This window comes from Macaca nemestrina, chromosome 10 (genome assembly GCF_043159975.1).
Source record: "Macaca nemestrina isolate mMacNem1 chromosome 10, mMacNem.hap1, whole genome shotgun sequence".
In the NCBI taxonomy this organism is placed as follows: domain Eukaryota; kingdom Metazoa; phylum Chordata; class Mammalia; order Primates; family Cercopithecidae; genus Macaca; species Macaca nemestrina.
The window spans coordinates 15,030,933-15,053,148 of NC_092134.1; the positions used below are offsets into that span (position 1 = coordinate 15,030,933).

The 22,216-nt window shown below is 43.3% G+C and overlaps 1 protein-coding gene across 6 annotated transcripts in view; it reads left to right on the top strand.

The window, feature by feature from the left end:
* Positions 1-22,001, top strand: part of LOC105495041 (TAO kinase 3) — a 232,723-nt gene extending 210,722 nt beyond the window's left edge. For 5 of the 6 annotated variants that reach the window (XM_071070996.1, XM_071070992.1, XM_071070994.1 and 2 more), the window contains 4 exons: positions 8,467-8,706; positions 10,157-10,369; positions 19,256-19,438; positions 20,643-22,001. In XM_071070996.1, the coding sequence (XP_070927097.1) occupies positions 8,467-8,706; positions 10,157-10,369; positions 19,256-19,438; positions 20,643-20,804 (798 nt within the window). In that variant the 3' untranslated portion in view covers positions 20,805-22,001. Of the gene's footprint in view, positions 1-8,466; positions 8,707-10,156; positions 10,370-19,255; positions 19,445-20,642 lie in introns of those variants that run through there. The other variant, XM_071070997.1, reaches the window with a different exon arrangement.
* Positions 22,002-22,216: the final 215 nt, after the last annotated feature.

Consider the following 22,216-nt stretch of genomic DNA (forward strand, 5'->3'; position numbering starts at 1 on the left):
TGGGGTGACTTAGATATTATTACAGTTTCAAGGGACCACAGTGCATAAACAGATACACAGTCTACCTGTGGTATTAATATTTCAGTGATGGGGATGATTAAGGGAGAAAAAGCCTAAAAAGTCTCCTTACAGGGGCAATAATGAAAAAAAAAAAAAACCTGCTTGAGAAGCACAAGATTAGAGAGAAAAGACTAGAAGCAGGAAATAGGGTATGGACAAGGCTGGTGGTAGTAGCTGTCAGAGCAGTAGATTCGAAATGCAACTTGAAGTTTAAAGTAAACAGGACTTGACATATACTAAGATATGAGAAAAAAGATGAAGACAGAATCAAAATTATTTCTAGAGCTTAACACTAGGGAAAATGAAGATGTGGTGGAAACAGAGAAGAGATTAGAGAGAGGTTTTGGTAAGAAGCTGATTCAGGCCGGGCATGCTGGCTCATACCTATAATCCCAGCACTTTGGAAGACTGAGGCAGGCGGATCACTTGAGGTCAGGAGTTCGAGACCAGCCTGGCCAACGTGGTGAAACCCCATCTCTACTAAAAATACAAAAATTAGCCAGGCATGGTGGTGGGCGCCTGTAATCCCAGCTACTCGGGAGGCTGACGTGGGATGATGGCTTGAACCCGAGAGGCAGAGTTTGCAGTAAGCTGAGATCATGTCATTCCATTCCAGCCTGGGCGACAGAATGGGAATGTCTTTTAAAAAAAAAAAAGGGGGGGTGAGGGGTGGGCATGGCAGCTCACGCCTATAATCCCAGCATTTTGGGAGGCCAAGGTAGGTGGATCATCTGAGGTCAGTAGTTTGATACCAGCCAGGCCAACATGGTGAAACCCCGTCTCTACTAAAAATACAAAAATTAGCCGATGTGGTGGTGGGTGCCTGTAATCCCAGCTACTTGGGAGGCTGAGGAGGGAGAATTGCTTGAACCTGGGAGGCAGAGGTTGCAGTGAGCCAAGATTGCACCAGTGCACTCCAACTGGGCAACAAGAGTGAAATTCAATCTCAAAAAATATATAAATAAATTAAAAAATAAAGAAGCTGATTCAGTACTGCACATTTTGCGTTTATCAGAAGTCAAAAAATCAAAATGAAAAAGGCTAATGGCCAGTTGGAAATAAGTCATTTGGGAGTCTTTTCATGTAGTATTTATTGTTATTCTAATAATAGATATTTGGAGGAAGTCTGAGGCTAAGGGGACAGTTCGTGTCAATAAAAGTTACATAAGATAATTACTCCCCAAAAATGATAGAAACTATATTGGTGACTTCATTAGTATAAGGTTCTAGCCAGTTGAGCAAAGAATAACTCTGTAAGAGTATTTTTCGTAAAAGTCTAGGTTTTCGTTTGTTTAGTCTTATTCCAGAGCCCACCTTCATGAAAATGTTCAAAGCTTTTTTATTTACAAAAGTAACTCAAGAACACTGAAAATAAACAAAAACAGAAAAACATAAAGCTAAGTAGTGAAAGTTCTTTTTTTTTTGAGACGGAGTCTCACTGTGTCGCCCAGGCTGGAGTGCAGTGGCCGGATCTCAGCTCACTGCAAGCTCTGCCTTCTGGGTTTATGCCATTCTCCTGCCTCAGTCTCCCAAGTAGCTGGGACTACAGGTGCCCGCCACCTCGCCCGGCTAGTTTTTTGTATTTTTTAGTAGAGGTGGGGTTTCACCGTGTTAGCCAGGATGGTCTTGATCTCCTGACCTCGTGATCCGCCCGTCTCGGCCTCCCAAAGTGCTGGGATTACAGGCTTGAGCCACGGTGCTCGGCCTGAAAGTTCTTTTTAACAGCTTTATTGAGATATCAACATATAAAAATTGTATGTATTTAAGGTATACAACTTGATGTTTTGATATATGTCTATACTGTGAAATAATCACATGAAAGCTAACTAACATATCTGTTACCTCCACGTAGTTACATTTGTGTGCATGTGTGCATGGGGATGGGTAGGGAGATTTAATTTAGGAATTGTCCTCTTAGCAAATTACAAGCATGCAATACAACATTGTTAACTGTTGTCACCATGCAGTGAGTGCATTAGAGCTCCAGTAATTATTCATCTTGCATAACTGAAACTTTCTACCATTTGACCAGCATCAGCCCATTTTCACCTTTTCGATAATCCCATTCCACCCAATCTCTACCCTCAGTCTCCATTAATTTGGCATATATATTTCTAGATTTTTAAATATACATATGTACCGCTATATTATATATGACTTTATAAAAAATGAGATTACTTTTGTATCAGTAGGGTTATTTGATTTGCAAGCAATAGAGATAAACTCTGGCTGACATGAGCCTGGAAAGGAATTTATTGGAAGGAAATGAGGTAGGTACAGAGCTGAAAAACCCAGCTGGAAAACATGAAGAGCCACGCTGGTGAAGCAACTTCCATGACAGAGAGAGCAAGAGCTCATGTGCTGTTTTCCAGGCACTGCCATTTGGATGTACCTCCTCCGACCACTTTTTGTCTTTGTATCATTTCTGTTCAAGATTAAAATTCCTAGGAGAGATAGAACTTGATTGGGTCATATGCCTATACTTATTCAACACTCTCTCTGATTCCAGATAAGGGGGAGTCATTTTGCAAAGAAAGGAAAAAAAAAAAAAAGAGCCTATAAAGAGAAGCAGGAAAAATGGATGCTGAGTTTACAAAAAGTAACAGATGTCCACTCTACTGTTTTGTAACTCTTGTTTCCATTTACCTTCTAGCACATACAGCTCTGCTTCATTCTTTTTCATCTAATAGTGTTTTGTTGTATGGCCTCAATACCATTTATTTAATGAGACGCTTCTCAGTGGACATTTTGTTTAAGTTTTACAGTATTATTAATAATATAAGAACATTTTTGTACATAGATATTTTTACATGTAAACAAGTATTTTGGGGGATATATTTTCAGAAGTGGAATTCCTGGGTCAAAGAATGCATACATCGAGCCCGGCGCCGTGGCTCACGCCTGTGATCCCAGCACTTTGGGAGTCTGAGGCAAGCAGATGACAAGGTCAGGAGATCGAAACCATCCTGGCCAACATGGAGAAATCCCATCTCTACTAAAATACAAAAAATTAGTCAGGTGTGGTGGCACATGCCTATAATCCCAGCCACTCGGGAGACTGAGGCAGGGGAATTGCTTGAACCCAGGAGGTGGGGGTTGCAGTGAGCTGAGATCATGCCACTGCACTCCAGCCTGGTGACAGAGCAAGACCCTGTCTCAAAAAAAAGAATGCGTACATCTACATTTTTAAAATAAATATCGCCAAATTGCCCCCTAAAGGAGTTTATACTCCCACCAACAAAGCATAAGAATACCTGGTTTCCTGTGTCTTTGCCTGAAGGATTGAGCATTAGCAATCCTTTTAATTAGTGAAAACACTTAAGAGGATCACTGAAACTGGGTGGAGCCTCTTTCTCTATCACCAACACATACAGACACTCAGCATTTTCTGACCAGTGTTGAAACTAAGAACTGAAACTAAGACGGCATTAAATAGCATCTCTATTTAAAAGTTAGAATTCTCGTTTTTACTCAACCTCAGTGAGCCTGAGCATAAAAATTTGGCATGAGTGAAATCAGCTGCTTTTAAAGAAGTCAATGCTACTTCCATTGGAAGTTAGAACGCTTGAAACACACTGGACATTGACTCAGGGAAAGGAAGCTGCATGTCTCTTCCTTCCTGCACTCCCTCCAGGGCCTATACGTATGTGTGTGTATATGTGTGTATATATATACACACACACACATACATATATACATACATTGAGTACATGGGTGGGCAGAATGACCTGTACCATTAAAATTGGTTTTTAGGCCGGGCGCGGTGGCTCAAGCCTGTAATCCCAGCACTTTGGGAGGCCGAGATGGGCGGATCACGAGGTCAGGAGATCGAGAGACGATCCCGGCTAACACGGTGAAACCCCGTCTCTACTAAAAAATACAAAAAAATAGCCGGGCGAGGTGGCGGGCGCCTGTAGTCCCAGCTACTCGGGAGGCTGAGGCAGGAGAATGGCGTAAACCCGGGAGGCGGAGCTTGCAGTGAGCTGAGATCCGGCCACTGAACTCCAGCCTGGGTGACAGAGCAAGACTCCGTCTCAAAAAAAAAAAAAAAAAAAAAATTGGTTTTTAAATTTTTGCTCAGCTTATTTTGTTAAATTCGTATAAGCTGAAGGTGCACATGATGTGGCTCTAGTATGTATGTTGTGTCATTTGTACAAATAAATTAACCATTATATCATGTCTAGCTAGAGCAGAATTCTTCAAAATATTATATCACGGACTGAAAAAGTATAAAACAGGAAAGTATGCATTTATTAGACATTTCTTCTTTTTTTTTTTTTTTGAGACGGAGTTTGGCTCTTGTTGCCCAGGCTGGAGTGCAATGGCGCAATCTCAGCTAACTGCAACCTCCGCCTCCCGAGTTCAAGCAATTCTCCTGCCTCAGCCTCCCAAGTAGCTGGGATAACAGGCATGTGCCACCACACTTGGCTAATTTTGTATCTTTAGTAGAGACAGGATTTCACCATGTTGGCCAGGCTGATCTCGAACTTCTGACCTCACCTGATCCACCCGCCTCGGCCTCCCTAAGTGCTGGGATTATAGGCATGAGCCACCGTGCCTGGCCTCATTTATTGGAACATTTCTAATGGAAAATACTGAGAAGCTAAATACCTGAGTTTTAGCCTTAGTTCTCTTTATAGAAGTTGTATCACTTTTATGTTAGTCCTTCAACTCCCAAATGCCTACTAACACATATAAATGGGGGAAATCCTTACAGTCTTACCACCTCGTAGGGTGGCAATTTGGATTGAATGAGATGTATGGAATAACTTTTAAAAATGGAAAGCACATTATACATTATTATGTAGGCACAGCACTGGCCTCATAATAAGGTGAATAATTTTTCCCCCATGTCTCAAATATTAAAGGTAGCTTACCATCTTACACCTCAGCAACTCAGATGTACAAATTAAAGGTAAAGGGAACAACTTATAACAGAAAAGCCATTTCAGTATCATGTTTTTCTTACTCTTCTAATAGTTTATAAAAACTCGATTTAAGATATTATATGCCACATATTCACTTCTGAATAGAGAAAAATAATGACATATTTATGTATTCCGAAACACTTTCCTATGGTCTTTCATTTTATCTTTACAATTACAATAGTTCACAGTGTGTACTGCTATCCTTATTTTACACCTGAAATGTAGATTAAGAGACTTGCCCCAAGCCATACATGAGACTTATGGAGGAGCTGAAACTGACTCATGCCCTTAGCACTTTTCCATTGATTCTCAAACTTTCATACATATCAGAATTAGCTGCATAGCTTGTTATACAGACCAGTCGCTTATAACACAGGTAATTCGGATGTAGGTATTCTGTGGACAATATCGTGAAGCATTTCATTAAGCATGAAGAGAAGCACTTGATTTCTTCTGAAGGTGTTTGCTTGCTTTGTGTCAAGAACCCATGAGTTTCAGGGCTCTTAGTAACTCAGACTCAGTTTGCATTTCCCAATTTAGGAAAGCGTGAGATGAATAAATGCCCGGCATTGGGACTCCTGGACCCCAATTAAAACCCTCATTTGAAGGGATTTCCTTGGCCTGGGAGAGCTTTCATCAGTGGGAAGGGCTCTCTGTCCTTTGGTGCCACCTAGGGGTCAGTTACTGATTTGTAAAAAAAAATTTGATGGTCTAGGTAAAGAGGAAAAATAAAACAAAGGAAAAGACAGGAGGAGATGAGAGAGATAACTCTAGGGGCTTATTTTTTATTCCTTAAAACAAATTTAAATTGCGTTTATACTTTGGGTTTTTTCTCCTTATAAGGTCCCTAAGGGGGTGCACATGTTCACTGTTGTATCCCTAGTTCCTACAACAGTGCCCAGCACATAGTAGGTGCTCAGTAACTACTTGTTGAATGAATAAGTGAATGATTAGTGAATATGCTCTAGTACTAGATGCTGTGCTATTAAAAGGATTTCTCTTCAAATCAATAGGGAGCCCAGGTGTACAAGATATTTCCAACCACACCAGTATAAAAATGTTATCGATATATCTATTAAAATAAATAATTTGCATTTTCTCCCATAGTGGATGCCATCAGAGAAGAGAGCACTCTATTGTTCTAATTTAAAGTACAGCTGAAGCTAGGGCATGGTGGCTTACACTTGTAGTCCCAGCATTTTGAGAGGCTGAGACGGGTGGATCACCTGTGGTCAGGAGTTTGAGACCAGCCTGGCCAACATGGTGAAACCCCGCCTATACTAAAAATACAAAAATTAGCCAGGCGTGGTGATGGGTGCCTGTAATCCCAGCTATTCGGGAGGCTGAGGCAGGACAATTGCTTGAACCCTGGAGGCGGAGGTTGCAGTGATCGCACCATTGAACTCCAGCCTGGGCAACAAAGTAGAAACTCCGTCTCAAAAATTGAATAAATAAAAATAAAGTACAGCTCAAAAGCGTTCGCCTTTCCCTGACCTTCTTAATAGTAATACCACTAGGTCGGGCACAGTGGCTCACGCCTGTAATCCTAACACTTTGGGAGGCCAAGGCGGGCAGATCACCTGAGGTCGAGAGTTCAAGACCAGCCTGACCAGCATGGAGAAACTCTGCCTCTACTAAAAATACAAAAGTTAGCCAGGCGTGGTGGCATGTGCCTGTAGTCCCAGATACTCTGGAGGATGAGGCAGGAGAACTGCTTGAACCTGGGAGGCGGAGGTTGTGGTAAGCCGAAGTCACACCATTGCACTCCAGCCTGGGGGACAAGAGCGAAATTCTGTCTCCAAAAAAAAAAAAAGTAATACACCCTTTTCAGAAATCTTACAGCATAAAATCTTTACCCCTTTTATAGCATTCATCACTTATCCAACCTCGCTCTCTTTTTTTTTTTTTTAATTTGCACATAAAACTTATTTCCTGGCTGAGCATGGTGGGGTGGCTCATGCCTATAATCCCAGCATTTTGGGAGGTTGAGATGGGAGGATCTCTTGAGTCCAGGAGTTCGAGACCAACCTAGGCAACATAGTGAGACCCCATCTCTACCCGCCCCCCCCTAAAAAAAAAGTATGTCTCTGTATTAATTAAGATTTTTTTGTTTGCATGTCAACTGAAATTTATTTGAGCTAGCTTAAGCCAAAACCAGGGAAATTACTATAGAAATATGGGAATGTCTTATAAAATCAAATAGCAGTAATACAGCTGGACCTACTGGAGGGCTCAGAAGCAGTAAGCAACTTAGGCATCAGTATATTCCCTGCACTTCTCTCTTTTTCATTTCTTCTTGGTCTGAAGCCCAGCTTTCTCTAATCCTCAGCCCTCATAGCAGCAGATGACTACCACATATGCAGTTTTTATATGCCTCAATTCCAGCCACACATAGAGATTAACTGGTTCTGAATATCAATTCCAAATTCCAAGTAGAGAAAATAAATTGAGCCAGGTTGGGCCTCGTATCTAAATCTGATTCAGTGAGCTTTGAGCAGAGCATATACTTCAATAAATGTCTAGTGCACTTCCCTATTGGAGTGTCAGTGAGTTGAGGACAGAAGTCATGGTTTAATAAATATTTTTATGTACTGAAAGCACATTGTTCAGATCTTCATATATAGTGCTATTTAAGAAATATTCTTCAATTGAGGAATGAAAAGATTTCACCCAACTTCCCCTTTTTTTCTAGTTTGCTTTCCTTTCCTCCTTCAACAACAAAGAAAGGAAGAAAAGGAAGAAAGAAAGATATGAGTAGAACAGAAAAGAACAGAGTGATTAGATCTATAAATGATTAAACAGATTGTAATGTGGAAGATGAAAGAGGATAGATGTCATCTGTTTTTTTTTTTCCCAACATGCCTTGGACTCTGAGATTTTAAAAAATAGATAATTGGCCTACTTCTGATTCGTGCAAAAACAGGGTATTTCCCAGAAAGCTAAGAACTTTGCAGATATTATCAGTTTAATTCTCATATTGGAACCACCTGGAGAACTCTTACCAATACTGACATCAGGCTTCCACCCCAGACAGTTATGAGAATTTCACCCTGTGAGATTCAAGCATCTTATGTTTGAAAAGTTTCCTCACATGATTTCTATGGGCAGTCAGGGTGTAGAACAACTAGCTTCACTGAAGAAACATTTATGTAGACCTATGCATAGCACATCACCTAACTAAGGTTCACAGCAGCTCTGTGAGGTAAAAGGGAGTCAGGCAGAATTAATCCCATTTTACAGATAGTGCAGTAGTGATTGCTGTGAAGTTGCCCATTTTGTAAGTGGTGGACCTAGGAACAGAATCTAAACCTGAAGAGATTTTTAATTTAATCTCATTAAGTCTTGCTGCCAAACACTAATGGGTTTAATTAAGAGATGGTTAGCAGTGCCATTCCTTGCCATCCCTCACGTAGTTGTGCATTCCTTCCAGTTCCTCTCCATTCACCTCTCTCTGTTTATCTTTTGTTCCTGGACGCAGGAACTAAATAAAAAGAGGACCCAGAAGGAGATGGAGCATGCCATGCTAATCCGGCACGACGAGTCCACCCGAGAGCTAGAGTACAGGCAGCTGCACACGTTACAGAAGCTACGCATGGATCTGATCCGTTTACAGCACCAGACTGAACTAGAAAACCAGCTGGAGTACAATAAGAGGCGAGAAAGGGAACTGCACAGAAAGCATGTCATGGAACTTCGGCAACAGCCAAAAAACTTAAAGGTAAGAGGAGGAGATAGCATTTCCCTATTTGTGCTCCTGGACAGTGTTGGACCAGATCAGTGGTTTCTCTCCCTGAAGTGTCAGAGTCACCCGAGCAACTTTTCAGAATCACAAATTTCTGCACCCCACACCTATTGCATCAGAATCTCCAATTGTAAAGCACAGAGTCTGTATTTAAGCTCCTGAAAAGGAGATGCTGGGCAAGCTGGTTTGGAAACTATTATTATACTACATTATATATCAATTTGTCCTCATATCCATTATGGAATTTCTCTGAGCACTTCATGACCTGCCCTCTTCAAAACTGGACTAATAGCAGTTTATGGTTCTAATCCCAGGAAATAAGGAAGTTATATTGGTGTTAGATACTTTGAGCACCGCTGTATTGAGAAAGACTCTAAAGCCCCATCCAAGCTTAGGAGGAAAGAGTGTCATTTATTAGTGATGCCTGTCATGGTTATCAGGAGTGAATCTACAAGTGCCTGACATTTACCACTTCTGCACTAGAGATGCAGAGATGTGAAGGAACTCCTGTGGCCTTCACTGCCTCCAGCTAATTTTAGCTGACTGCTAATTAACAAGTTCTGTGTACTAAGCCATTGCTATATATCCAGGAGGACATTGTCAGTGTTGGCACAGATGTGAGGCCAACCTCGATCACCCTGGCTGTGCGTCTCTTCAGTCAAATCCTAAACTAAGCAGTGATTTCTGTCACCATTAGTCCTCAGAGTGTTTGTGAAGTGCACACATGACTATGGGGCAACCTGATGGAGTGCCTTCTGGGCTTAAAATGATATACTCTACCTTCTCTTTGCCCAAATGCATATTTGATATTGCTACATGCAAGCACAACCTCTTAATGGGGAAAAAATTCTAAATCACTTTTCTCTTTCAGTTTACACTGAAATCCAGTGGAAATGGGTAGATATGAGGTACTATCCATGTGCTCTCCTTTATGGAGTTGATAAGAAATTGCTATAAACCAGAGCAGTGAGAGCTGGCTTATATAATGCTATCCCCTCTCTCACTTGGAAGCAAGGTGAAACACAAAAAGGAAAAAAAAAAAGGAAAAAAATAATGAACAGTGGAAGACACTGAAGTGTCTATCTGACTAGGAAAGCATGAAAAGAGTTGCCACTCTTTCAGCAAGCTAAGCTACATAATATCCCTCAATCTGCTAGAGTTGTCATCCCCTTGTAACAGTTCATATTTTCTTTGGAGCCATTTGTGAATTCAAAATTACTTACAGTCATTCAATATAAAACCAAAAGTATAGGTGGAGTTAACTTTTGCTGTGTCATACATACTGCTTGATTTTTATTGATTAGCAATGTGGGTCACTGCACCAAAAAACAGATGCTCTCAGCACTTGTATTATATCATTATGGTAGAAGGCTTTCTGCATTTACTGATGTGCCTTTATTTTTCCTTTGTCACTTTTTCTACCCAGGCCATGGAAATGCAAATTAAAAAACAGTTTCAGGACACTTGCAAAGTACAGACCAAACAGTATAAAGCACTCAAGAATCACCAGTTGGAAGTTACTCCAAAGAATGAGCACAAAACAATCTTAAAGACACTGAAAGATGAGCAGACAAGAAAACTTGCCATTTTGGCAGAGCAGTATGAACAGAGTATAAATGAAATGATGGCCTCTCAAGCGGTAAGTGGTTAGGTTTGGTGCCACGGCTTCAAGAGCTTTGGGAATCGAGAAAATCCAAGATCCAGCCTGTTGTTCCCAAGATGATTCTTGCACAAATTTAGGATATTGATGTTTTTCTGCCCAAAGGACTGAGGAAAGGACGACGCTGAATAAAGCCAAGCCAATGTGGATACTTGCTGGAGTGTCTTATAAGATGGAACTCAAGGAGTGACGTGCCACATCAGACCTGTGGCACATAGGGACTTTGAGGGCAAATGTGATAGATACCACATATGATATCATGTGTTCATTTATCAAAGATTTTACTGACTGCCCTCCTCCCAACTAATACCAGGCACAAATGAATGACAGTCCCTGCCCTTAGGGAGCCCACAGTCAAGTGAGGAAGACAGACACACAGACACACTCATGCATTAAACCTATTAAGCATCAGTGTTCAGCATTCTGCTGGACTCAGAGGGTGAGCTAGACAGACAATTTGTCAGTCAAGCCAGGTGGTCAGATAATGAAGCGGTAATAGTAAAACATGGTAAGTGGGGCCAGGCACGGTGGCTCAGGCCTGTAATCCCAGCGCTTTGGGAGGCCGAGGCAGGTGGATCACAAGGTCAGGAGTTCAGAACCAGGCTGACCAACATGGTGAAACCCTATCTCTACTAAAAATACAAAAATTAGCCGGGCGTGGTGGCAGGCACCTGTAGTCCCAGCTACTCAGGAGTCTGAGGCAGGAGAATCGCTTGAACCCGGGAGACGGAGGTTGCAGTGAGCCGAGATCATGCCATTGCACTCCAGCCTGGGTGACAGAGCGAGACTCCATCTCAAAAAAAAAAAGTAAGTGGTTTGAAATGGGAGGTACTGGGGGTCAGGGGAGAACAAGTAGGACTAACTAAGCTGGCCTAGGGAAATCTTCCTGGAGGGAGCCAAGAAACTTCAAGGAATTCATTGACATAAACCGATTCCTTGAAACCGGAACCTACATAGGCAAAGGTTCAAACAAAGGAAAGTATATGGAGACAGAAAGAACTTTGGTGTGAGCCCAAAGTTCAAGAAGGAAGATTGCAGGAACCTAGAATGGAGAGGTCATAAAGGGAGCTTGGGATGGAAGCTTGCTTGGCAATTCAGTGAAGATTTCCCAAGGAGATGAGTCTTAAAGAGTAATAGTTTACCAAATAGACATAAGAGAAAAAGTTATTCCTGACAGAGGATACAGTATATGCAAAGACTTAGAGGCCTGAAAGAGGATGACACATTTGAGAAACAATGAGTAATTGCTATGGCAAGAGTATAGGATGCTTGTTGAGGGAAAGTGGGAGGATAGTCAGGGTCAGAGCCTCAGAAGCCAGGAGTTTGGATGTTATTTTGTAAGCAATGGAGAGCTGTTGAACCCTGTTGTAAGAAGGAAAGTATAACTGGATCAGATTTGTGTTACAGAAAGATGTTGGCAGAAATGTGGCAAATATAGGTAAAAGGACCTGTTAGGAAGCCATTATAATAGTCCAGGAAAAAGATGATGAGAGAACATGCTAATGGAGATGGAGAGGAGTGGAGAAGGTTTTAAGAAATATTTAGGAGGCTGGGTGCGGTGGCTCACGCCTGTAATCCCAGCACTTTGGGAGGCTGAGGTGGGTGGATCATGAGGTCAGGAGATCGAGACCATCGTGGCTAACACGGTGAAACCCTGTCTCTACTAAAAATACAAAAAATTAGGCCGGGCGCGGTGGCTCACGCCTATAATCCCAGCACTTTGGGAGGCCGAGGCAGGCGGATCATGAGGTCAGCAGATCGAGACCATCCTAGCTAACATGGTGAAACCCCGTCTCTACTAAAAATACAAAAAAATTAGCCGGGTGTGGTGGCGAACGCCTGTAGCCCCAGCTACTCGGGGACCTGAGGCAGGAGAATGGCATGAACCTGGGAGGCAGCGTTTGCATTGAGCCGAGATCGCGCCACTGCACTCCAGCCTGGGCGACAGAGCAAGACTCTGTCTCAAAAATAAAAATAAAAATTTAGCCAGGCGTGGTGCCGGGCACCTGTAGTCCCAGCTACTTGGGAGGCTGAGGCAGGAGAATGGTGTGAACCCAGGAGGCGGAGCTTGCAGTGAGCCAAGACCGCGCCACTGTACTCCAGCCTGGGTGACAGAGCGAGACTCCATCTCAAAAAAAAAAAAAAAAAAAATTTAGGAGGCAAGAATGGAAATAACTTAGTGACCAATTTGAGAGGTTTGACAACAGAGTAGAATAGGTCATGATCTTGCCAAGCTAGAACAATAAAATAGTGAGTTTGTATGCCTGCCAGGATAATTGACTAAGCTGTAGACATGGTATCTGAGTTTCGTGGGTGTCCAGGTAGAGAGGTACAGAGGTACAGATAATGGAAACCTGTAGTTTAGGAGCAATTTCAAGATTAAAGGCAAAAAGCTAGACTTCATTGTTATGTGGGTGCACTTGTGGCTGGTAGGAATAGATGAGATCTGCTGGGGATGGGAGATATTCTTAGAGAGGAAAGAGCTAAGGACAGAGTCTGGTAGGCACCAACATTTGAGGGCTGAGTAGAAGTAGAACAAAAATGAATAATCAGAGACACAGGAAGGGAACCTGAAGAGAGCATGTCACAGGAGCCGCAGTAGGGGTTTCTAACTGGCAGCATCACATGTTGCAGAGATCAATCAGAAGAATAAACTTTGAGGTGGTCGTTGGACCTAGCACTGGATTCGTCCATTGCTTGTCTCAGAGAATCAGTGGAGTGGTGGGACTGGGAAACATTATAGAGCATTGGATGAGGGATTATAAAGTGAAATCCAAATGGTAGGTGAGACCGCTTTTCCCAGATCCTCATCAATGAAGGAAAAGAGAACAAGAGCTGTAGCAAAAGGAGGAGAGAGTTGAAGAAAGACTTCTGTTAGTTGGGAGAGGCTTAAGCATGCATGTTCTTAGGCTGAGGATGGGAGCTAGTGCATTCATCTATTCATCCATCCAGCAAGTATTCACTGAGTGCCTACATGATGTACCAGGCATCTGGAGATACTATGGTGGATAAGACAGTCATGGATCACGTCTTCATGGAGTTTATGGAAGCATGGAGGAAACAGACATTGGAAAAGTCTACTCCATGTAATGGCAGAGCAAGAGCAAGGTGCCAACAGAGTACAAACAGGAGAGCTCGCCTGGTCTGGAGAGTCAGGAGAGGCCTCCCTGGCGCAATGGCTGTGTAGGCTGAGGAACCTACACATGAGGAACACATGTGTGAACATGGGGAAGGCAGTGGCACTTCGGAAGAATTCACAGAAATCTATTATGTTTGGGATGTAGGGAACTAGGAGAGGACTAACGTGAGAACAAGACTGGAGGGGTAAACAGGCTGGGTCACGTAGGGGCTTTCAGGCTTTGGTAAGAATTTTTGTCTTTATCCGAAACAGTGAAAAGCCGTTGGAGAGTATTAAGCAGGGAGTGACATCAGATTTGTGTTTCTGAACCATCACTCTGGTGACATGGAGAATGGCTTGGGAGATGGGAAGAATGGATATTAGGAGATGATTTGTGAAGTTACTTTTACCCGGGGTACGAGGGAGTGGGAGCTAGACTAGAAAAGGGGCAGTCGGGATGAAGGGGAAAGTTACTAAATTTGGTGGGAGGTAGAATTGAGAGTACTTAATGACAGGTTGAATGTAGACAGTCCAGTGTCCCTGGTTTGAACAAAACAGTAGATGATGGGCGGGCATGGTGGCTCACGCCTGTAATCCTAGCACTTTGGGAAGCCAAGGCTGGCAGATCACCTGAGGTCAGGAGCTCGAGACCAGCCTGGCCAACATGGCAAAACCCTATCTCTACTAAAAATACAAAAATTAGCCGGGCGTGGTAGTGCACACTTGCGTAATCCCAGCTACTTGGGAGACTGAGGCGGGAGAATTGCTTGTACTCAAGAGGCAGAGGTTGCAGTGAGCCAAGATCATGCCACTGCACTCCAGCCTGGGTGACAGAGTGAGACTCTGTCTCAAAAAAAAAAAAAAAATGCCGGGCACAGTGGCTCACGCCTGTAATCCCAGCACTTTGGGAGGCCGAGGCGGGTGGATCATGAGGTTAGGAGATGGAGACCATCCTAGCTAACATGGCGAAACCCTGTCCCTACTAAAAATACAAAAAATTAGCCAGGCGTGGTGGCGGGCGCCTGTAGTCCCAGCTACTTGGGAGGCTGAGGCAGGAGAATGGCGTGAACCCAGGAGGTAGAGCTTGCAGTGAGCCAGGATCGCGCCACTGCACTCCAGCCTGGGCGACAGAGCCAGACTCCATCTCAAAAATAAACAGTAGACGATGGTCTACCTATATTTACCTATATGGTAAAAAAGGAAGTGGAACAGATTGGGGAGTGGGAAGGAAAAGGTGATGTGTTGGCTCTGTGGAGCCTGAGAGCCTGGGAAGCATCCAGGGGAGGATGTCTCTAGTAGACTAGAGGAGCTCGTCTGGACCTCAGAAGGAAAGTCTGAAATAGAGGTTTAGTGTGGGAGTCATTTGCACATATGTAGATGGTAAATGAGGCTTTTGAAATAGATGAGATTCTTAGGAAGAGCGGTTAGAGGAAGAAGAGGGCCCAAGACAAAGACCTTAGGAACACTCGCATTTAAGGGCCAGGTAGGTAAGGACTACTGGCAGGGGAATAGTCAGGGAAGACAAAAACCAAGAAGTTGTGGTATCTCAGAAGACAAAGATTTCAAGAAGGAAGGGGCAGTCGGCAATACCAGATGCTGCTGGAAGGTCAGGTAACGGACCACTTCCAGACCATCATGGGTTACCTCAATGTGAGCGGTAGAAGTAGAGGGTTAGGATCAGAATGAGTGCGAGGAAAGGAGTGGAGAGAGAGGTGAAAGGCAAAGAGAAGGAAGAAGTTGATAAGAGATGTAGAGGTTGATAGGGTTTTTGTCTTGTTACTCTTTATATTCTCAGCATCTGCAACAATGTGTGGCATACAGCCAGCGTTCAATGAATGTTTGTTATATAAAATGGGAGAGACTAAGCACAGTGGCTCATGCCTGTAATCCCAACACTTTGTGGGAAAGGTCACCTGAGGCCAAGAATTCTTGACCAGCCTGGGCAGCATAGCAAGACCCTGTCTCTACAAAAAATACAAAAATTAGCCAGGCATGGTGGCACATGCCTGTGGTCCCAGTGACTTGGGAGGCTCAAGCCCAGGAGTTCAAAGCTGCAGTGAGCTATGATCACACCACTGCACTCCAGCCTGGGCAACACAACAAGACTGGGACTCTTAAAAAAAATAAATAAGATGAGAGAGAACAGGATCAGAAATAGAGGTCAATGATTACCCTCGAATAAAAGGAGAGAAATGCCCTTTCGTCTGAGACAGGGAGAAGATAAGTGTGTGATCATTACAGTATCCTTCACTGACTACTTACCATGTGGCAAGTACAATGGTAAATATCTCGTAAGTGTTACCTCATTTCATTTTTGTGAAACCCCTTGGAAGTAGTTACCGTTTTGACCCTAATTTACCTGTGAGGAAACTGAAGTTCACTGAAGTAAAGCAACTTGCTTAGGACAGGAGTTGGCAAACTTTGTCTGTAAAGGGACAGATAGTAATTAACTTTGTGGACCACAGGGTCTCTGTCATAGCTACTCAGCTTTGCCATTGTAGCACAAACGCAGCCATAGACAAAACATAAATTAATGAGTATTAGCAGTGTCCAATAAAACTTTATTTACGGCCAAGCGAAATGGGTCATGCCTGTATTCTCAGCACTTTGGGAGGCCGAGGCAGGGGGATCGCCTGAGGTCAGGAGTTCGAGACCAGCCTGGCCAACCTGGTGAAACCTCGTCTCTACTAAAAATACAAAAAAATTAGCTAGGCATGGTGGCGCGTGCCTGTAATCCCAGCTACTCAGGAGGCTGAGGCAGGAGAGTCGCTTCAACCAGGGAGTTGGAGGTTGCAGTGAGCCAAGATCACGCCACAGCACTCCAGCCTGGTGACACAGTGAGACTCCATCTCAAAATATATATATATATATTTATAAAAACAGGCACCAGGCTAGATTTGGCCCATGGGCTGTAGTGTGCCAACCCCTGGCTTGGGGGTAAGGGGGAAGGTCACATACCTAACTAGTGGTGGAGCTAGGATTTGAACCCATCTTGGGGGAAATCTGTACGCCTATGTGCTTGACTGCTACTACATTATATTGCCTCTTATATATTTTTCCTCAGTGTAAGCCACTGTAAAGAATAGATTCACCTATACTCTTATAAAATTTTTAATGGAGCCGGGCACGGTGGCTCACACCTATAATCCCGGTATTTTGGGAGGCCGAGGCAGGCGGATCACCTGAGTTCAGGAGTTTGAGACCAGCCTGGCCAACATGGTGAAATGCCATCTCTATTAAAAATACAAAAATTTAGCTGGGCCTGGTGGCACTTACCTATAATCCTACTCAGGAGGCTGAGGCAGGAGAATCACTTGAACCTGGGAGACAGAGGTTGCAGTGAGCTGAGATCACACCACTGCACTCAGCCTGGGCAACAGAGTGAGACTGTCTCAAAAAGCAAGGAAAAACAACTTTTTAATGGATTTGATGTGTGTCACCTTGGGTGATAAATACTATATCCTGTAATATCTGATTTCTAGCACTGGGCCGTCAGAGTCGGAGCTGGTACAGAACAATGGTACCAGTTACTGATAATAATAATAGCATGCCAGAAATAAAAGGAAATGGAGATGTTCTGAATGTTTAAAGATGTTTTGATGGTCTAAACTGACCATAGAATGAACCTCTCACCCACTTAGCCGGGGCGTACAGCAACTAATGCAGACAAGTGGAATAGGACTTCCACTTCCTTCACTGATAAGGAACCTCCCATATCAAGAGGGAATCAATAACAGCCTTCACTGGGAGCCAGTAAATCCTTTGGCATTTACCTGTGAGTCTGTTCCTGCCAAAGACTATGTATTGTGTCTAATGTCTCTTATCCCTTCATTCCTTACTGGGAAAATGAGAACTATCTGTCCTCTTTAAGGGTTTTAATGAAACCTGGTTAGGATTAATTTTTAGACGGTACCTTGGAAATATTACATAATTTATTTTATGTTCCTTTAATCTCTATAGTATGTTTCTCCAGAAGTACTAAAAGAAGACACGTGCAAATAACTATCTAAAACTATTTTCTTTTTTTTTTTTTTTTTTGAGGCAGAGTCTCGCTCTGTCGCCCAGTCTGGAGTGCACTGGCACTATCTGGGCTCACTGCAAGCTCCACCTCCCAGGTTCACGCCATTCTCCTGCCTCAGCCTCCCGAGTAGATGGGACTACAGGCACCCGCCAGCACACCCAGCTAATTCTTTGTATTTTTAGTAGAGATGGGGTTTCACCATGTTAGCCAGGATGGTCTCGATCTCCTGACCTCGTGATCTGTCGGCCTTGGTCTCCCAAAGTGCTGGGATTACAGGCTTGAGTCACCATGCCCGGCCCTTCTAAAACTGTTTTAATATAACATTTTGAAAAGTAATTTTTCAATCAAGATATGTATATTGTCACAAACTGTACATAAGGTGGAGAATAAGTATCTTGGAAAAGTGGTCAATATGGAAACACAGATAAGCTCAGGGTAGATGGACTGATTCAAGGGTTCTAATCTCAGTTCTCAGCCAAACTGAGGGCCTGCCAAAATTGGACCAAACCAAGCCTGTGACCAGGGGTCATCGTTCCTAAACACTGTTCTGCTGATGGTCCGAAGCCTTCAACTCTGCTTTGAGAAGTTGGCACTTCTACTTGGTTCTTTCTCCACGCAGGATCTGGGTATCTTGTATAAGACAAAGTTCAGGCATTGCTTCAAAGCAGTTATGCCTCCTAAAATTATCAAGGGTACCTACCCTCTGTGGGGAAAATATTTTTTCTTTTTATGAGACAAAGTCTGTCTCCCAAGCTGGAGTGCAGTGCTGTGATCATAGCCCACTGCAGCCTCGAACTCCTGGGTTCAAGAGATTCTTCTGCCTCAGCCTCCCAAAGTAGCTGGGACTACAGGCACATGCCACCATGCCTGGCTAGTTTTTAAAAAAATCTTTGTATAGATGGGGCTCTCACAATATTGCCTAGGCTAGTATTGAACGCCAGGCCTCAAGCAATCCTCACACCCTGGCCTCCCAAAGCAGTGAGATAACAGAGGTGAGCCAGCAGCCAGGGAAGAGATTTTGAACCACTTGGAGTTTTGGATTGGCTGGCTAGCAAGGTAACTTTTATAGCCGACAACAGGTGCCAACATTACTACTTGGAGCATAACAGTACTGTGGTATATCCCTCAAGTTTTATGGAAATTGGATTCATTTTTTTAGAGTTAAGCGTATCTAAATGATTTTAGGGTTAAAGATCTTGAAATAAGGACATGATCAGTTGAAACCAAAATAATGATAACTGCTACTATTTCTTGAACACTTGTAATGCATTGAGAACCGTGCCTAGGATTTTATATGAATTCTTGCATTTAATCTTCCCGCTAATCTCAGACAATAGGAACTATTCTTGTTATTTTCTTGAGGATGAAACACATGAGATCTAGCGAGGTAGGTAATATGCCAAGGTGTAACACACACAAGTGGATGGTATAGCTGTAATTCAAGCCCAGGAGCCCACCTCCAAAGCCCGCGGTTGTAACCTTCCTGACGCCTGCTGCTGTGGTTTCAGACCGCACTGAAAAGAATGTGTTTGGTACGTTGTAGCCCACTGGCAGGCTTGACTGTTTTTGATTCCTAACTCAGATGTACCCAGAGCATCTCTGTTTTTGAGGGGGGAACCAATTTCAATCCAAGTGAGGAAGCCTCTTCCAGTAGTCACCAGGGGCTGTGGGCCACCAAGGGCCGTAGGCAAGGGTGCGTGACCGTGTGTGTCTTCTGTGCCCACAGTTACGGCTAGATGAGGCTCAAGAAGCAGAATGCCAGGCCTTGAGGCTACAGCTCCAGCAGGAAATGGAGCTGCTCAACGCCTACCAGAGCAAAATCAAGATGCAAACAGAGGCACAACATGAACGTGAGCTCCAGAAGCTAGAGCAGAGGGTGTCTCTGCGCAGAGCACATCTTGAGCAGAAGGTATGAGAGCGTTACCGGGCCCTGCCACTGGGGGGAAGGGCAGAAGGTATGAGAGCGTTACCGGGGCCCCTGCCACTGGGGGGAAGGGCAGAAGGTATGAGAGCGTTACCGGGCCCTGCCACTGGGGGGAAGGGCAGAAGGTATGAGAGCGTTACCGGGGCCCCTGCCACTGGGGGGAAGGGCAGAAGGTATGAGAGCGTTACCGGGGGGCCCCTGCCACTGGGTGGAAGGGGGCGTGGCTGAGGGAACTGCCGTCTATGCAGCCTTCCTTAGTTGGAGATTAAACTGGGCACTTTTCACTTACCTGCTTTATGCTACTGGTACCCTTGTGAGGTAGGCACTGTTCCCATTCTGCAGGCCGAAACACCAAGGCACGCATGTCTGACCCCACATCCTAAGTCTTTCTGCTACTCTGCTAGGAAACCCTCAACGTTCCCAGCCAAAGGAATGGCGTGGGTTGCTTGGGGGGATTGATGTGACACCTGAAAGGTACTGTGAGCTGATAGCAGGGCTGCCAAATGGCACGAGGAAGCCAAATGTATAATAGATTTGACTTTTCAGCTATTTTTAAACCGAGAGAAATCACCAGCAGGGCTCTTTAAAAAAAAAATTAAAATGATGATAGGCTGATATTGCCATGCATAATAAATGTTATCCCAACTGAAATATGCATTGCTTTAGATATTCTGAGGAATATGAAGTAGAAAAGATTTCATGAGGCATCTCAAAGCTGTTAAGCATTTATTTGCTTAACCAGTTATTTGCACTTTCTTCCAGTAGTTCCCTGAGACCAACATAACAGACTATTTTCCCAGCTCCTGTTCTAGAACTAAATTACTAATGACCCAGGAGGCATTTGGCTCTCTGTGGGAAAGCAGCACAATCCAATTGTGCTTGAGTGTCTTTTAGCTTCTCCTGAGCCATCCCCTCACACAGGACACTGACCTAGATCCGCCCAGCTGCTGGGCTTGCTAGAATGGCATTGCCAGCCCCAGGTGGACCCCAGACATTTTTATTCTTGTGAGCAAGTTTTAAATATAATGATTTAGATGCATTGATCACAGGACTCGGCCAGCCTTCCTCGGTCCTCCCTTAGTTCTTGTGTGTGTGTGCACTTCATGTGTGTGCCTATATGTGTGTGCACGTCATGTGGGTGCCTGTTAGGAGATGCTTTCCATTAAGAACTGCATTGTGCTTGTTTCAGATTGAAGAGGAGCTGGCTGCCCTTCAGAAGGAACGCAGCGAGAGAATAAAGAACCTATTGGAAAGGCAAGAGCGAGAGATTGAAACTTTTGACATGGAGAGCCTCAGAATGGGATTTGGGAATTTGGTTACATTAGATTTTCCTAAGGAGGACTATAGATGAGATTAAATTTTTTGCCATTTACAAAAAAAAAAAAAAAAGAAAACAGAAAAAAATTCAGACCCTGCAAAACCACATTCCCCATTTTAACGGGCGTTGCTCTCACTCTCTCTCTCTCTTACTCTTACTGACATCGTGTCGGACTAGTGCCTGTTTATTCTTACTCCATCAGGGGCCCCCTTCCTCCCCCCGTGTCAACTTTCAGTGCTGGCCAAAACCTGGCCGTCTCTTCTATTCATAGTACACGTCACAGTATTGATGTGATTCAAAATGTTTCAGTGAAAACTTTGGAGACAGTTTTAACAAAACCAATAAACCAACAACAAAAAAAATGGATGTATATTGCTTTAAGCAATCACTCATTACCACCAATCTGTGAAAGTAAAGCAAAAAAAAATAATAATAAATGCCAAGGGGGAGAGAGACACAATATCCGCAGCCTTACACCTTAACTAGCTGCTGCATTATTTTATTTTATTTTATTTTTTTGGTATTTATTCATCAGGAATAAAAAAAAACAAAGTTTTATTAAAGATTGAAAATTTGATACATTTTACAGAAACTAATTGTGATGTACATATCAGTGGTGACATATTATTACTTTTTGGGGGATGGGGGGTGGGTGGGGTGAAGAGATCTTGTGATTTTTAAGAACCTGCTGGCAAGAGTTTAACTTGTCTTCAGCATATTCTGATTGTATCATAATCATTTTCTGCTGTTGCAGAGGATGTGAATACACTTAAAGGAGCTCACAGAATCCCAGTAGCACAAATTGGGCTTTGGCAAATCGTGTATTTTGTGTATAGAAGGAATTTAAGGAGAGGTATTACTTATTTTCATATTGTATTTTAACTGTTTCTCTGATCAAATTTTTTTACTTCCTCCTCCTGTTCCTCCCCACCTCCCTCCTTTTCCAATTCAGTATTTGGAGTTCAACACTGTCTCTCAATCAGATCATCTTGATCTTTTTCTTTACTTCCCTTCCCCTTCCTAAGTCCCATTTCTTGGTCATAAATATTGCATTATTCACACTTTCAAACTGTGTATTTTCTTACAATAAAAAATGATGAAAAAAAAAAAAGGCTTTACTTCTTTTGCATGCACTTTAAAAACAAAACAAAACATTTTTCAGGTTCCAAGGAAGAGCATGATAACTGTCAGAGCTTTTAATTATATTTGTAAATAAAAGTGTTCATCACATCGCCTTGCTGTGTTATTGTAGCAGGAGGTTTCCCTTCTAGGTTCACCAGTGCACAATTCAGAGGGACAGCCACCCTCGTGAAACTGTTCTCCACAGCCTCGGTGAGTCAAAGAGGAGCCATTCAAGACTTTCAGGTAAAGCTGCGTCTTCCAAGTTCTTCTATGGGGCCGAAGATAGCATTGCACCATTCGATGTGGGCTCATGGTCAACGGCA